This window comes from Cydia splendana, chromosome 3, assembly GCF_910591565.1.
Source record: "Cydia splendana chromosome 3, ilCydSple1.2, whole genome shotgun sequence".
Taxonomy (NCBI): domain Eukaryota; kingdom Metazoa; phylum Arthropoda; class Insecta; order Lepidoptera; family Tortricidae; genus Cydia; species Cydia splendana.
In genome coordinates, this window is record NC_085962.1 from 20,312,453 (window position 1) to 20,327,639 (window position 15,187).

General features: G+C 53.2%; 1 protein-coding gene across 1 annotated transcript in view; it reads left to right on the plus strand.

Annotated features, from left to right (window-relative positions):
• Positions 1-15,187, plus strand: part of LOC134789372 (THO complex subunit 2) — a 36,106-nt gene that overhangs the window by 1,990 nt on the left and 18,929 nt on the right. Inside the window, exons 4-17 of the mRNA XM_063760002.1 lie at positions 57-190; positions 461-717; positions 814-963; positions 1,725-1,894; positions 6,998-7,163; positions 7,533-7,702; positions 8,018-8,216; positions 8,443-8,690; positions 8,794-8,911; positions 9,515-9,647; positions 9,926-10,086; positions 12,305-12,561; positions 13,276-13,435; positions 14,265-14,513. Of these exons, the coding sequence (XP_063616072.1) occupies positions 57-190; positions 461-717; positions 814-963; positions 1,725-1,894; positions 6,998-7,163; positions 7,533-7,702; positions 8,018-8,216; positions 8,443-8,690; positions 8,794-8,911; positions 9,515-9,647; positions 9,926-10,086; positions 12,305-12,561; positions 13,276-13,435; positions 14,265-14,513 (2,572 nt within the window). The remainder of the gene's footprint in view (positions 1-56; positions 191-460; positions 718-813; positions 964-1,724; positions 1,895-6,997; positions 7,164-7,532; positions 7,703-8,017; positions 8,217-8,442; positions 8,691-8,793; positions 8,912-9,514; positions 9,648-9,925; positions 10,087-12,304; positions 12,562-13,275; positions 13,436-14,264; positions 14,514-15,187) is intronic.

Consider the following 15,187-nt stretch of genomic DNA (forward strand, 5'->3'; position numbering starts at 1 on the left):
AGAATGAGGTTTTGGCACACATTGAACTAACCTTGTAAATGATTGTTTTTCCTCAGTTACAAACAACGTAAATTTAATTTATTCAGAGAAGAAAGTGAAGGGTATGCGAAATTAATTGTAGAGTTAAATCAAGAGGTCACTGAACAAACAGAATGGAAAGGATTATTAGAAATCATTCAATCACTTATAGGTACGTAATTACTGAAAATGTGTAGAGTGCCCCCCTTTTAATTTTTTAATATTTTTTATTTTCACTTATAAACTTTGTAGTGGTACACATAATACACCTATGTTCTAAATTTCATTCAAATATACCCGATTGTCTTTGAGGTAAATGGCTGTGACATACAGACAGATGGACAGTTCCATTATTGCCATTTTGGCTACTGTACCCTAAAAAATATGATGTTAAGTTGTGTTCTTGTAAGCAATGATTTGATACTATGTTTCTAATTTTCAGGTTGTTTTAATTTAGATCCAAACAGAGTTTTAGACATAATATTAGAGTCTTTTGAGGCTCGTCCCCACCTAGACTCACTATTCATATCCTTAATCAAAAACTATATGGGTGACCCCCAGGTTATATCAGAAGTTTTAGGATTCAAACTTGGCAATATGGAAGTGCTAGATAAATATGAAGAACCACCACCACTCATGACAGTAATAGCACTGTTATTACAACATCAAGTTATAGCTCTGGATAACATCTACCCTTGGGTAAGCATTTCTTTACAGCCTGCCCTTTGAGCGCCAAAGATGTGAACTGACGCGCGCAGCTATGGCAACTAGTTGTAACATTGTATTCTTCTACAGTTGCGCCCTGATGATACGATAATGGCCAAAGAAGCAGACAAGGAATTTAAAGCCGTTCAGGAGTACATCCGGAAGATTAACATTGTGTCCACTAAAGGACCGCAGGCCAATGCTCCCACTGAATTTGTTGAAGATAAATTTGATCCACAGGTAATTTAGGCTGTTCTATACAAATAAAATAGAATAAAATTAATTCAGGAAGATTAAACAACAACTGAAATTTAACATTAACATATCACAAACTTAAAAACGTCACTGAGAAAGTTTCCAATTAGCTTGGTGTCAATAGCCAGATCCACACAGAGCGAGCATACGCGCGAGGCAATTTCCTCGCACACAAAACGGCCAGTGTAGACCTGGCTAATTAAACATGTTTAAATCAATGTCTCTCCGAATTTTGGTATCGTCTTGGGTCGTCCCATTCGTTTTTCGTCAAGTTCTTAAATTAGTCCTATTCTGCTTTCGTCACTCATTCTACATTCATCACAATCGTCGGTGGCTTTCAATGTAGAATGAGTGACGAAAGCAGAATAGGATTAATTTAAGAACTTGACGAAAAACGAATGGGACGACCCAAGACGATACCGGAATTTTTTGATGAAGTCAGTTTGGGACCTTGTTGGGTAGAAGAGCATACTTCTTTAAAATACTTTATATTAAATGTAAAATGTATGATAAAATTTTCTTTAATTCGTGGCTTTTCTAGTGCTCCTAGGTCGGTTTCTAATTGACATAAATAAAATAGTCAATGTTGACGATTATGTTGCTGATGTGTTTTTTTTTTTCCAAGATCTAAAAATTCCAATTTTCATCCTTATAGTTAAAATGTTAGGGAACAGTACGGGATCAGGTAGCCGCTGTAGGTGCCCCGTTTAAGAAATCCACCCTGGGCTAAGTTGATTTTTTTATAGGATTACTGGGGCAACCAGAAGCTGGTGCTGAGCGAGGCGCTGCTGCGCGTGACCGCGTGGCGCGAGTTCGCGGCGCTGGCGGCGCGGCTGCCGGGCGCGGGCGTGGCCGAGCGGCCCGCGCGCGCGCTGGCCGGCATGCTGCACGCGCTCGTGGAGCCGCTCTACAGGAAGTGAGTACGGTGGCAGGGCTACTGGGGCAACCAGCCGGTGCTGAGCGAGGCGCTGCTGCGCGTGACCGCGTGGCGCGAGTTCGCGGCGCTGGCGGCGCGGCTGCCGGGCGCGGGCGTGGCCGAGCGGCCCGCGCGCGCGCTGGCCGGCATGCTGCACGCGCTCGTGGAGCCGCTCTACAGGAAGTGAGTACGGTGGCAGGGCTACTGGGGCAACCAGCCGGTGCTGAGCGAGGCGCTGCTGCGCGTGACCGCGTGGCGCGAGTTCGCGGCGCTGGCGGCGCGGCTGCCGGGCGCGGGCGTGGCCGAGCGGCCCGCGCGCGCGCTGGCCGGCATGCTGCACGCGCTCGTGGAGCCGCTCTACAGGAAGTGAGTACGGTGGCAGGGCTACTGGGGCAACCAGCCGGTGCTGAGCGAGGCGCTGCTGCGCGTGACCGCGTGGCGCGAGTTCGCGGCGCTGGCGGCGCGGCTGCCGGGCGCGGGCGTGGCCGAGCGGCCCGCGCGCGCGCTGGCCGGCATGCTGCACGCGCTCGTGGAGCCGCTCTACAGGAAGTGAGTACGGTGGCAGGGCTACTGGGGCAACCAGCCGGTGCTGAGCGAGGCGCTGCTGCGCGTGACCGCGTGGCGCGAGTTCGCGGCGCTGGCGGCGCGGCTGCCGGGCGCGGGCGTGGCCGAGCGGCCCGCGCGCGCGCTGGCCGGCATGCTGCACGCGCTCGTGGAGCCGCTCTACAGGAAGTGAGTACGGTGGCAGGGCTACTGGGGCAACCAGCCGGTGCTGAGCGAGGCGCTGCTGCGCGTGACCGCGTGGCGCGAGTTCGCGGCGCTGGCGGCGCGGCTGCCGGGCGCGGGCGTGGCCGAGCGGCCCGCGCGCGCGCTGGCCGGCATGCTGCACGCGCTCGTGGAGCCGCTCTACAGGAAGTGAGTACGGTGGCAGGGCTACTGGGGCAACCAGCCGGTGCTGAGCGAGGCGCTGCTGCGCGTGACCGCGTGGCGCGAGTTCGCGGCGCTGGCGGCGCGGCTGCCGGGCGCGGGCGTGGCCGAGCGGCCCGCGCGCGCGCTGGCCGGCATGCTGCACGCGCTCGTGGAGCCGCTCTACAGGAAGTGAGTACGGTGGCAGGGCTACTGGGGCAACCAGCCGGTGCTGAGCGAGGCGCTGCTGCGCGTGACCGCGTGGCGCGAGTTCGCGGCGCTGGCGGCGCGGCTGCCGGGCGCGGGCGTGGCCGAGCGGCCCGCGCGCGCGCTGGCCGGCATGCTGCACGCGCTCGTGGAGCCGCTCTACAGGAAGTGAGTACGGTGGCAGGGCTACTGGGGCAACCAGCCGGTGCTGAGCGAGGCGCTGCTGCGCGTGACCGCGTGGCGCGAGTTCGCGGCGCTGGCGGCGCGGCTGCCGGGCGCGGGCGTGGCCGAGCGGCCCGCGCGCGCGCTGGCCGGCATGCTGCACGCGCTCGTGGAGCCGCTCTACAGGAAGTGAGTACGGTGGCAGGGCTACTGGGGCAACCAGCCGGTGCTGAGCGAGGCGCTGCTGCGCGTGACCGCGTGGCGCGAGTTCGCGGCGCTGGCGGCGCGGCTGCCGGGCGCGGGCGTGGCCGAGCGGCCCGCGCGCGCGCTGGCCGGCATGCTGCACGCGCTCGTGGAGCCGCTCTACAGGAAGTGAGTACGGTGGCAGGGCTACTGGGGCAACCAGCCGGTGCTGAGCGAGGCGCTGCTGCGCGTGACCGCGTGGCGCGAGTTCGCGGCGCTGGCGGCGCGGCTGCCGGGCGCGGGCGTGGCCGAGCGGCCCGCGCGCGCGCTGGCCGGCATGCTGCACGCGCTCGTGGAGCCGCTCTACAGGAAGTGAGTACGGTGGCAGGGCTACTGGGGCAACCAGCCGGTGCTGAGCGAGGCGCTGCTGCGCGTGACCGCGTGGCGCGAGTTCGCGGCGCTGGCGGCGCGGCTGCCGGGCGCGGGCGTGGCCGAGCGGCCCGCGCGCGCGCTGGCCGGCATGCTGCACGCGCTCGTGGAGCCGCTCTACAGGAAGTGAGTACGGTGGCAGGGCTACTGGGGCAACCAGCCGGTGCTGAGCGAGGCGCTGCTGCGCGTGACCGCGTGGCGCGAGTTCGCGGCGCTGGCGGCGCGGCTGCCGGGCGCGGGCGTGGCCGAGCGGCCCGCGCGCGCGCTGGCCGGCATGCTGCACGCGCTCGTGGAGCCGCTCTACAGGAAGTGAGTACGGTGGCAGGGCTACTGGGGCAACCAGCCGGTGCTGAGCGAGGCGCTGCTGCGCGTGACCGCGTGGCGCGAGTTCGCGGCGCTGGCGGCGCGGCTGCCGGGCGCGGGCGTGGCCGAGCGGCCCGCGCGCGCGCTGGCCGGCATGCTGCACGCGCTCGTGGAGCCGCTCTACAGGAAGTGAGTACGGTGGCAGGGCTACTGGGGCAACCAGCCGGTGCTGAGCGAGGCGCTGCTGCGCGTGACCGCGTGGCGCGAGTTCGCGGCGCTGGCGGCGCGGCTGCCGGGCGCGGGCGTGGCCGAGCGGCCCGCGCGCGCGCTGGCCGGCATGCTGCACGCGCTCGTGGAGCCGCTCTACAGGAAGTGAGTACGGTGGCAGGGCTACTGGGGCAACCAGCCGGTGCTGAGCGAGGCGCTGCTGCGCGTGACCGCGTGGCGCGAGTTCGCGGCGCTGGCGGCGCGGCTGCCGGGCGCGGGCGTGGCCGAGCGGCCCGCGCGCGCGCTGGCCGGCATGCTGCACGCGCTCGTGGAGCCGCTCTACAGGAAGTGAGTACGGTGGCAGGGCTACTGGGGCAACCAGCCGGTGCTGAGCGAGGCGCTGCTGCGCGTGACCGCGTGGCGCGAGTTCGCGGCGCTGGCGGCGCGGCTGCCGGGCGCGGGCGTGGCCGAGCGGCCCGCGCGCGCGCTGGCCGGCATGCTGCACGCGCTCGTGGAGCCGCTCTACAGGAAGTGAGTACGGTGGCAGGGCTACTGGGGCAACCAGCCGGTGCTGAGCGAGGCGCTGCTGCGCGTGACCGCGTGGCGCGAGTTCGCGGCGCTGGCGGCGCGGCTGCCGGGCGCGGGCGTGGCCGAGCGGCCCGCGCGCGCGCTGGCCGGCATGCTGCACGCGCTCGTGGAGCCGCTCTACAGGAAGTGAGTACGGTGGCAGGGCTACTGGGGCAACCAGCCGGTGCTGAGCGAGGCGCTGCTGCGCGTGACCGCGTGGCGCGAGTTCGCGGCGCTGGCGGCGCGGCTGCCGGGCGCGGGCGTGGCCGAGCGGCCCGCGCGCGCGCTGGCCGGCATGCTGCACGCGCTCGTGGAGCCGCTCTACAGGAAGTGAGTACGGTGGCAGGGCTACTGGGGCAACCAGCCGGTGCTGAGCGAGGCGCTGCTGCGCGTGACCGCGTGGCGCGAGTTCGCGGCGCTGGCGGCGCGGCTGCCGGGCGCGGGCGTGGCCGAGCGGCCCGCGCGCGCGCTGGCCGGCATGCTGCACGCGCTCGTGGAGCCGCTCTACAGGAAGTGAGTACGGTGGCAGGGCTACTGGGGCAACCAGCCGGTGCTGAGCGAGGCGCTGCTGCGCGTGACCGCGTGGCGCGAGTTCGCGGCGCTGGCGGCGCGGCTGCCGGGCGCGGGCGTGGCCGAGCGGCCCGCGCGCGCGCTGGCCGGCATGCTGCACGCGCTCGTGGAGCCGCTCTACAGGAAGTGAGTACGGTGGCAGGGCTACTGGGGCAACCAGCCGGTGCTGAGCGAGGCGCTGCTGCGCGTGACCGCGTGGCGCGAGTTCGCGGCGCTGGCGGCGCGGCTGCCGGGCGCGGGCGTGGCCGAGCGGCCCGCGCGCGCGCTGGCCGGCATGCTGCACGCGCTCGTGGAGCCGCTCTACAGGAAGTGAGTACGGTGGCAGGGCTACTGGGGCAACCAGCTGGTGCTGAGCGAATAGAATAGAAAATATTTATTTGCTTGAATATGTAACAATCAGATCTTATAATAAAAATAGTTAGACACAGTATTCAGTTGACTCAACATCAACATACAAAATATTTACAAAATCGTACATTAAGGTACTAATTTACTAATTATTAACATGCAATCATTAAAACAATATAGTAATAAAACAATGTCAATGAAATTAAAATTTAAAAATCAAAGTATTATGATAATGATAGATTTACTCAAAAAGTTAATTAAATACATCAAATACAAATCGGCAATTGTCATTTTATAGATTACGTTTTAAATTTCAAATAATCCTTAACACTATAAAAACAATGTTCATGTAGCCATTCAGTCAATTTTACTTTAAATACTTTCCCATTCAACATTCTCAGCTCTTTGGGGAGGTTATTGAATACTACAACACACATATTAAAAGCATTTCTCCTACATATATCAGAAGTACAGGCTGGCTGGTATAGTAGATGTTGGTACTGAGCCCGGAGTTGCCTTGCAAACATTTCCTCGCGCACATTTCCTCGCGCTTTATAAAGTACTCCGGGTGGTTTATTGTAAAAAGACATACTTTTAAAATATACATACAGGCTAGGGGGAGTATGTGAAACTTTTGGAAAAGAGATCTGCACGTGTCATCAAATTTAACGCCACCCAATGCTCGTATACAATATTTCTGGATAATAAATGCCCTCTGGACGTCAACAGAATTACCCCACAGTAGCAGGCCGTAATTAAGGGTAGATTACACATATCATGGTAAGCTGCTAACGCAGCTTGAGTGGAAATTGTATTTTTAAGATTTCTTAGAGGCGCCTTCACCTTCACCAAGTCAGAAGACTTGATTTTTAAACACAGTATTTGTGTGTTATTAACACATGTGATCAAACTGGTTTTAGATACAGATTACTAACATAGTATGCTACTGAAAATTTAGTGGGTTCTACATAAACACTTTGTTTGATTAATTACTGAAATTCCAGTGCAAAACGGAAAAACACATGTGATCAAACTGGTTTTAGATACAGATTACTAACATAGTATGCTACTGAAAATTTAGTGGGTTCTACATAAACACTTTGTTTGATTAATTACTGAAATTCCAGTGCAAAACGGAAAATTTAGAAAAAGAGTTATCTTTCAAATCTAATTTTGTTTTTCCATGTTTAATATGTGAATACATAACATGATTTTTTTCAGACACTGTCGAGTCTCCCCAAAGATCATGGGCACACCCATCCCACCGCTGACGTCTCCGTTGGCCCCTCCCGCGTGCGTCACCTTCGAAGACATGAAAGAGACCGTCATCCCTGCATTGATCCTATTGGGGCCTTCGCTCCATTATGATCCCATTTTAATGTACAAAGTAAGTCGATAAAACACTTCTACGCATACGAAGTAGCGGGCAGAGACAGTATAGTCTTTAGTTTTTGAGCTGAGCTCCTCTGGTGAATATTCAGCATTATTTTTAAAATCACAAACCGAATGCGCCAAAAAACAACGGTCGGAACGATGTTCAATGTTTCTTAGTTACCCTTTATGGTTTTAGCCAATAGATTAATATTGAACAATCAAATGTAGCGGGCGTACGACACGCGTTAAGAAGGCGCGTGCCAAGTGGCAGTGGAGTGCTCCAGGTAGATGCTACTGCTGCTTGGTACAATTCATCCTGGTGACTACGCGATCTTCATCGAGTCATAGAATAGAATAAACTTAGTGAAACATTTGTTTTCAGATAATACGTATACTGCGAACATCCCGTTCGCTAAAAGAAGATCCCTTGCAACATGAAGCCCTCACTGTGCTCGACGCTGCCATATTGCCCTCGCTCACCCTGATGGAAGGCAACTGTTGCATGGCCGAAGAAGTTTATACCCTGCTCAAACTTTATCCATATCAATGCCGGTAAAAAATCACTACACCTTATAAAACAAAGTCCCCAGCCACGTCTGCCTGTCTGTATGTTCGCGATAAACTCTAAAACCACAACGGATTTTCATCTAATGAAAATGTCAGTACCGGTCATGGCAATGACTAATATAAAAAAATTGATTATTTATTGGAAAGTTACGCAATCCGTCGTCCTTTTATTATATTATATAATGACAAATTGTAGCATTGTCATCATTAAACGTCGATTTATTCAATGAAAATATGACACCCTCACTTTGTTCTGCTAAAGTCAGTGCAAAATTTGCTTACATGGACTCTTGTTATTAGATACTGCCTGTACTCCCGTTGGAAGAACGAATCCGGCGAGCGTCTGCCGGCGCTGATGCGGGTGCGGGGCAACTCCCTGCAGCGGATCAAGCACATCATGAAGCGAGTCTCCAAGGAGAACATCAAGCCGCAGGGCCGCCTCATCGGCAAGCTGTCGCACGCGGCCCCGCAGTTCCTCTTCGACTACATGTTGCTACAGGTACGACCATGTTAGCGGTACTACATGTCTTCTTTATCGGACCCTGCCTAGCATCATCCGACAAAATCAAATCTCATCTACGAATTGACATTTCCCGGACTCTAAATATGGTAAATACGAGGATTGGGCGCCATTCGCGAATCGGTCCGTACAGACGCCACTTAAAAAGTAAAAATGTATCAGGATAACAGGTCATTACATCATTTCTTTCCATTACCGTATCCAGATCCAAACGTACGACAACCTGATCGGTCCGGTGGTGGAGTCCCTGAAATACTTGACGGCGCTGTCGCTGGACGTGCTGGGCTACTGCCTGCTGGAGGCGCTGGTGGCGTGCCGGGCCATGCGCGGCGCCGCGTACCCGCCGTGGCTGCAGGCGCTGGCCGCCTTCGCCGGCGCCGCCTTCAAGAAGCACAATATCGAGCTGACCGCCCTGCTGCAGTTTGTAGCCAACCGCCTCAAGGCGCATCAGAGGTACGAAGCATATTTTTAAATCTTCGCCTTCGCCCTCGAAATGAAATGAATTTCTGCCGTATATAGTAGATTCCTTTGAATTCGTATTTATGTATGATTACAGCCAAGACCTGCTTATACTGAAAGAAATAGTGCAAAAGATGGCTGGCATAGAGGCTGCGGAAGAAATGACTGCGGAGCAATTAGATGCGATGGCTGGAGGCGAACTATTAAAAGGAGAGGTAAGTCATTGCTTATATTCACCGTGCAAAGTCTCTTAGTTAGGGGGGTATTCCACCTGTGCAATTTCTTTGTCCAATGTCATAGCGTTTCACTCTCTCATTAAGAAAAATGTGAGACGCAATACACACTGGACAAAGAAATTGGACAGGTGGAATACCACCCTTAGCTAGCATATCAAGCTGGACCAGTTGTTATTTTCATCACTTTTCCCCGTACCAATACCATGATTATTAATGTAACGAGAAGTGTTCATAAAAAGTAACAAAATAACGCAATTATCGAGTGTTAGAATCTATAATTATGTACAGTCGCCATCAGATATATCGGAGCGGCCAAAGTGAACAAAAATACCTGAACGCGCACTTCAACGCCTTGACAGTAGAGGCGTGTTCAGATTTTATGAGTGCCTTGGCCGCTCCACACATGCAGCAATAAAATTTGTATTTTTTTAACGATTACGGCGAATTAATTTCGGAACGGTTATAGAATTCGTTTTCTGTACCCATCGCCTACACTGTTAACTGTACATCGGTGGACCTTATGCCTTTTGTAATAAGGTCCACCGATGTACAAATTCCTTGACTGTATGTGTTTTTTCATAGGCTGGTTACTTCTCTCAAGTGCGCAACACTAGAAGGTCGTCAGCGCGGTTAAAAGAGGCCATAGTTGGAAACAACCTGGACATATCACTCTGCATACTGGCCGCTCAGCAGCGCCACTGCTGCGTATGGAAAGGTAAGCTGTAAACCCTTTTCCAGGCATAGTACCATTTATCGAATCGGCCACATGTGTTCATTTGAACCTTAGCAATCCGATTTAAGGTTCAAATTAGGTTGGTTTTTCGGGAAATGTGACTGAAAAAGGGTTAAAGAAAAATTTTAAGAGATGACAGATAGACTGCCAAAAATGGATGATTTCTGTTAAGACATTTCGTACGTCGTGTGAAATCATTTATTTTTAATACAGTGTTCCGTATTGTTTAAAACGCATCTTTACGTACGAATTTGTGTCAGATATCGATGAAGAGATTTCCCACGGCGAGCCCCCCGGCTCGCAGCTGAAGGTGGTGGGGCGGCTCGCCGACCAGTGCCAGGACGCGCTCGTGCAGCTCGGCACCTTCCTCGCCTCCTCGCACGCGCCCGACGAGTACGCGGCCAGGCTGCCGCCGCTACAGGTACCTTGCCGTAGGGCTCATTTAGACGATGCGAGAACTCGCACGGCTCGCAGCTGAAGGTGGTGGGGCGGCTCGCGGACCAGTGCCAGGACGCGCTCGTGCAGCTCGGCACCTTCCTCGCCTCCTCGCACGCGCCCGACGAGTACGCGGCCAGGCTGCCGCCGCTACAGGTACCTTGCCGTAGGGCTCATTTAGACGATGCGAGAACTCGCACGGCTCGCAGCTGAAGGTGGTGGGGCGGCTCGCGGACCAGTGCCAGGACGCGCTCGTGCAGCTCGGCACCTTCCTCGCCTCCTCGCACGCGCCCGACGAGTACGCGGCCAGGCTGCCGCCGCTACAGGTACCTTGCCGTAGGGCTCATTTAGACGATGCGAGAACTCGCACGGCTCGCAGCTGAAGGTGGTGGGGCGGCTCGCGGACCAGTGCCAGGACGCGCTCGTGCAGCTCGGCACCTTCCTCGCCTCCTCGCACGCGCCCGACGAGTACGCGGCCAGGCTGCCGCCGCTACAGGTACCTTGCCGTAGGGCTCATTTAGACGATGCGAGAACTCGCACGGCTCGCAGCTGAAGGTGGTGGGGCGGCTCGCGGACCAGTGCCAGGACGCGCTCGTGCAGCTCGGCACCTTCCTCGCCTCCTCGCACGCGCCCGACGAGTACGCGGCCAGGCTGCCGCCGCTACAGGTACCTTGCCGTAGGGCTCATTTAGACGATGCGAGAACTCGCACGGCTCGCAGCTGAAGGTGGTGGGGCGGCTCGCGGACCAGTGCCAGGACGCGCTCGTGCAGCTCGGCACCTTCCTCGCCTCCTCGCACGCGCCCGACGAGTACGCGGCCAGGCTGCCGCCGCTACAGGTACCTTGCCGTAGGGCTCATTTAGACGATGCGAGAACTCGCACGGCTCGCAGCTGAAGGTGGTGGGGCGGCTCGCGGACCAGTGCCAGGACGCGCTCGTGCAGCTCGGCACCTTCCTCGCCTCCTCGCACGCGCCCGACGAGTACGCGGCCAGGCTGCCGCCGCTACAGGTACCTTGCCGTAGGGCTCATTTAGACGATGCGAGAACTCGCACGGCTCGCAGCTGAAGGTGGTGGGGCGGCTCGCGGACCAGTGCCAGGACGCGCTCGTGCAGCTCGGCACCTTCCTCGCCTCCTCGCACGCGCCCGACGAGTACGCGGCCAGGCTGCCGCCGCTACAGGTACCTTGCCGTAGGGCTCATTTAGACGATGCGAGAACTCGCACGGCTCGCAGCTGAAGGTGGTGGGGCGGCTCGCGGACCAGTGCCAGGACGCGCTCGTGCAGCTCGGCACCTTCCTCGCCTCCTCGCACGCGCCCGACGAGTACGCGGCCAGGCTGCCGCCGATACAGGTACCTTGCCGTAGGGCTCATTTAGACGATGCGAGAACTCGCACGGCTCGCAGCTGAAGGTGGTGGGGCGGCTCGCGGACCAGTGCCAGGACGCGCTCGTGCAGCTCGGCACCTTCCTCGCCTCCTCGCACGCGCCCGACGACTACGCGGCCAGGCTGCCGCCGTTACAGGTACCTTGCCGTAGGGCTCATTTAGACGATGCGAGAACTCGCATGCGAGTTTCATACATTGCGGGTTTTGATCGGTCGGTTGGACGTAACCAACAGTCCGCAATGTAACTAAAATCGCATGCGAGTTCGCGCGCCGTCTAAATCAGCTCTTACCTTCTTTTTTATAATCTTGACTTTCCAGGCTGGATCTGAAAGGGCTTACGGCTATTCCCGTCACACGCAACCGTAGACGCAACCATTTAACTTCCATAGTAAATTTTACCACCCGATTTCAATCCCTTGAGCCTTTATAAACCAGAGGGAATATATTTCCCACCTGATTTTGAACTTTATTTCAAAGTGATAGGGTTTAATTTTGCATAATTACTGACACCATTATAGAGGGTTAAGGGCTGATTTCCGAGAATCAAACAATTACTACACCAAATTCCATTTTTTTACCAGATTTACGGTTCAGCTGTTAAAGCAGAAATATTTAATAGACATGTTACTTTCGCCTTTATAATATGTATTAGTAAGATTTCTAGAGCCATAAGCGACGGTTGATCGATAATGTCTGATGGTTTTAGTCAACATTTTATTTTACACTTTTAACCTAAACCATCATCGTAGGACGATCGTCTGATCGTAAAAAAAATTCATAAAAGAAAAACTAAAATAGGTATAATGACCTTATTTTTTCTTTCAGGAACTCCTGCGCGATTACCACGTAGACGCCGACGTGGCGTTTTTCCTCCACCGCCCAGTGTTAGCCCAAAAAATCGCCGCCAAAGTGGAACTGCTACGTAAAAGTGCGGACAGCAAAACCACCAGCACGGAGATGGCGATAGAGCGCTACAGCGTCGCGTCCAAGGAGGCCCTGGAACCGGTAGTACAAGCCATCACACCCCTGCTGCCTCTCAGGACCTGGGAGGATATTTCACCAGAGTTCTACGTCACGTTTTGGTAAACATTTGGGCCATTATTTATGAAAAGGGACCTTATTGTCGATGGCGCTTACGCCGCACAGCGTCGCGCGGTATTGTATTTATATCGGAGCATCGTTAACAATGGCGTAAACGCCATTGACAATAAGGTCCCTTTTCATAGACAACGTCTCATTTTTACATGTAATGTTAGTCTAAGCTCAAGACGGGTTGTAATGATTAATTCTCAATTAGCTAATAATAATCGTTTGTCTTATACTGAACTCATTTGGACTTATAATGGAGTAAGACTGGGTCATTTAGACTTATAAATGTGTAAAAAAGGGATGAAACATAAATTAACTAACTGAGACTCGAGTCTTGTAGCGCGTTTTTGAATAAGGGGGTAAAGTTTGAGATGGGCCGAATATGGACTTTGCTGAATACGAATATTCGGCCATTATGTTTAAGTTCAGATCTTGCGGAACCGAATATTAGGCGGAATTTAATAGTTTTAATGGTTATTCGCACCTCCTTAAAATAAATTTGCCGCCGGAACGGAACCTCTATTAAGAAGAATTCTATAATTGAGGCAAGTTTTTTTAATGTGGATATTTGGTACGGTCAATTTAAACGGAAAACCTAGTTAATTGACACAATATTGCTGGTACTTTCAGATTTCAATTATCTTTCACTGTAGTAATAAAATCTAAAAATATTGTGAATCTTGTTCAAATAACTGTTTTATTTGCAGGTCCCTGTCTATGTACGATCTAAAAGTTCCCGAAGAATGTTACGACAGAGAGATAGAGCGACTGAGAGCGGCCGCGGTGGCCGCCGCCAAGGACTCGTCGCAGGGCACGAAGGGCAAGAAAGAGCAGGAGCGGTTCAATACGCTTATAGATAAACTGCAGGTATTTAGATTTTTGCTTATCTTTATGTAATTCCATATACACCGTGTTTTTTTTGATTTCCGTTAATTTCAAGGGTGTATTCCTGAGCTTAAATCAAGTAACTTTCTCGAAGACACCGATGTTCTAATTAAGTCCATTTCGGAGATAATCCATAATTTATTTTTTTCCTATAAGGCCTCTACAAGCGTGTACACTTGCCTTAGGGCCGGCTTACATATTGATTAGTGTTTAGAATGAGTTCATACATTTGCTACTAAACTTAAGTACAATCTCGGTCGATTGATGTACGAAATGACATTGATATGTCACAGATTTCAATTGTTTGGTTGAGTTAAATGTAATGCCCGTGTTACAACAACGCTATATGCTACATTTAATTACTTTTTAAACAAAAAAAAAACAAAAAAAAAATGTTTTTTGAAAATTAACTATGCCATTTAGTTCTTATAAACGTACTTAACTATACCCCGAAGTTAACGGAATTCAATAAAAACACGGTGTATGTTATGTTGTATGATATATTGGCACTTAAATTTTCTCTAACCAATTTTTGGGTGTGTATGGCTTTATCAATGTCTCGGTGATTTCGCTAATGTCGAGATTAAGGGCTGATTTAGACGATGCGAGAACTCGCATGCGAGTTTCATTACATTGCGGCGCATCGTGGGTTTTAATCGGTCGGTCGATTACGTGTCGAATCGTATGCGAGTTCACGGGCCGTCTAAATCAGCCCTAAAAGTAAAAACCTGCGCGACGGCCATACCTTCCGACGTAGGTTTCGCTAGGCGCGGCGTATGTTGTCTCCCTCTAACGTGCCGTCCGTCGCCAGGAGGAGCGGTCGCGGCAGCAGGCGCACGTGGCGCTGGTGGCGGCGCGGCTGGCGCGCTCGTGCGGCGGCTGGTTCCCGGCGCGCGCCGTGAAGTCGGCCAAGAACGAGACGGTGACGCGCCTCATGCAGCTGTGCCTGTTCCCGCGCTGCGTCTTCACGCCCGCCGACGCGCTCTTCTGCGCCGAGTTCGTGCACGCCGTGCACGCGCTCAAGACGCCCAACTTCTCCACGCTGCTGTGCTACGACCGGGTGAGTGTGCCCGATGCCCGCTAGCCATCCGGCGATGTTGATTTCTATTATGCATACTTGTTTTGCAATTGTTTTCCATCGTATTTTCTCGGAAACGTTCGTATTTGTCATGCTACTTCAGTCAGCCTCATTACTTTTTGTACCGATATTGACTGAAATAGCAAAACACGTTCGTACGTTTCCGTGAAAAAAATATGGAAAATAATTACGCACTAAGTACATCTGTACCATTTACGCGGTGCCTTTGTTTATCGTTTAGACAATGTTTTTGTTCGGAACGTCCACTTGAGCTAGTTTATTTTCATCCAGGGACCGTTACCGGTATAACTAAAAATCAAAATATCTCATAGCTTTCTCATTATTTCTTTTAAGTGAACTTCAGATCTCTAAAGACCGGTTGCATCGACCACGCTGGACGGCCTGCTTTCCATTCAAATAAATTTTGCGATCTTTTTGACGATGACACATTGTAGTGCAACCGACCCTAATAATAGTTATTCTGAATAGTCAGTTTAGCGTTTAACTTACCCCGTTGGATTCGTGCTTAATACACAAAATCCACTCGGCTATTACTAAATCCTACATTAGAATGTAGATACGTTTCGGTACCAACGATAAATTATTACGCCTTTCAAGACTTGTGTCAGTTTAAACCCTAAAAATTGAAATAGTGT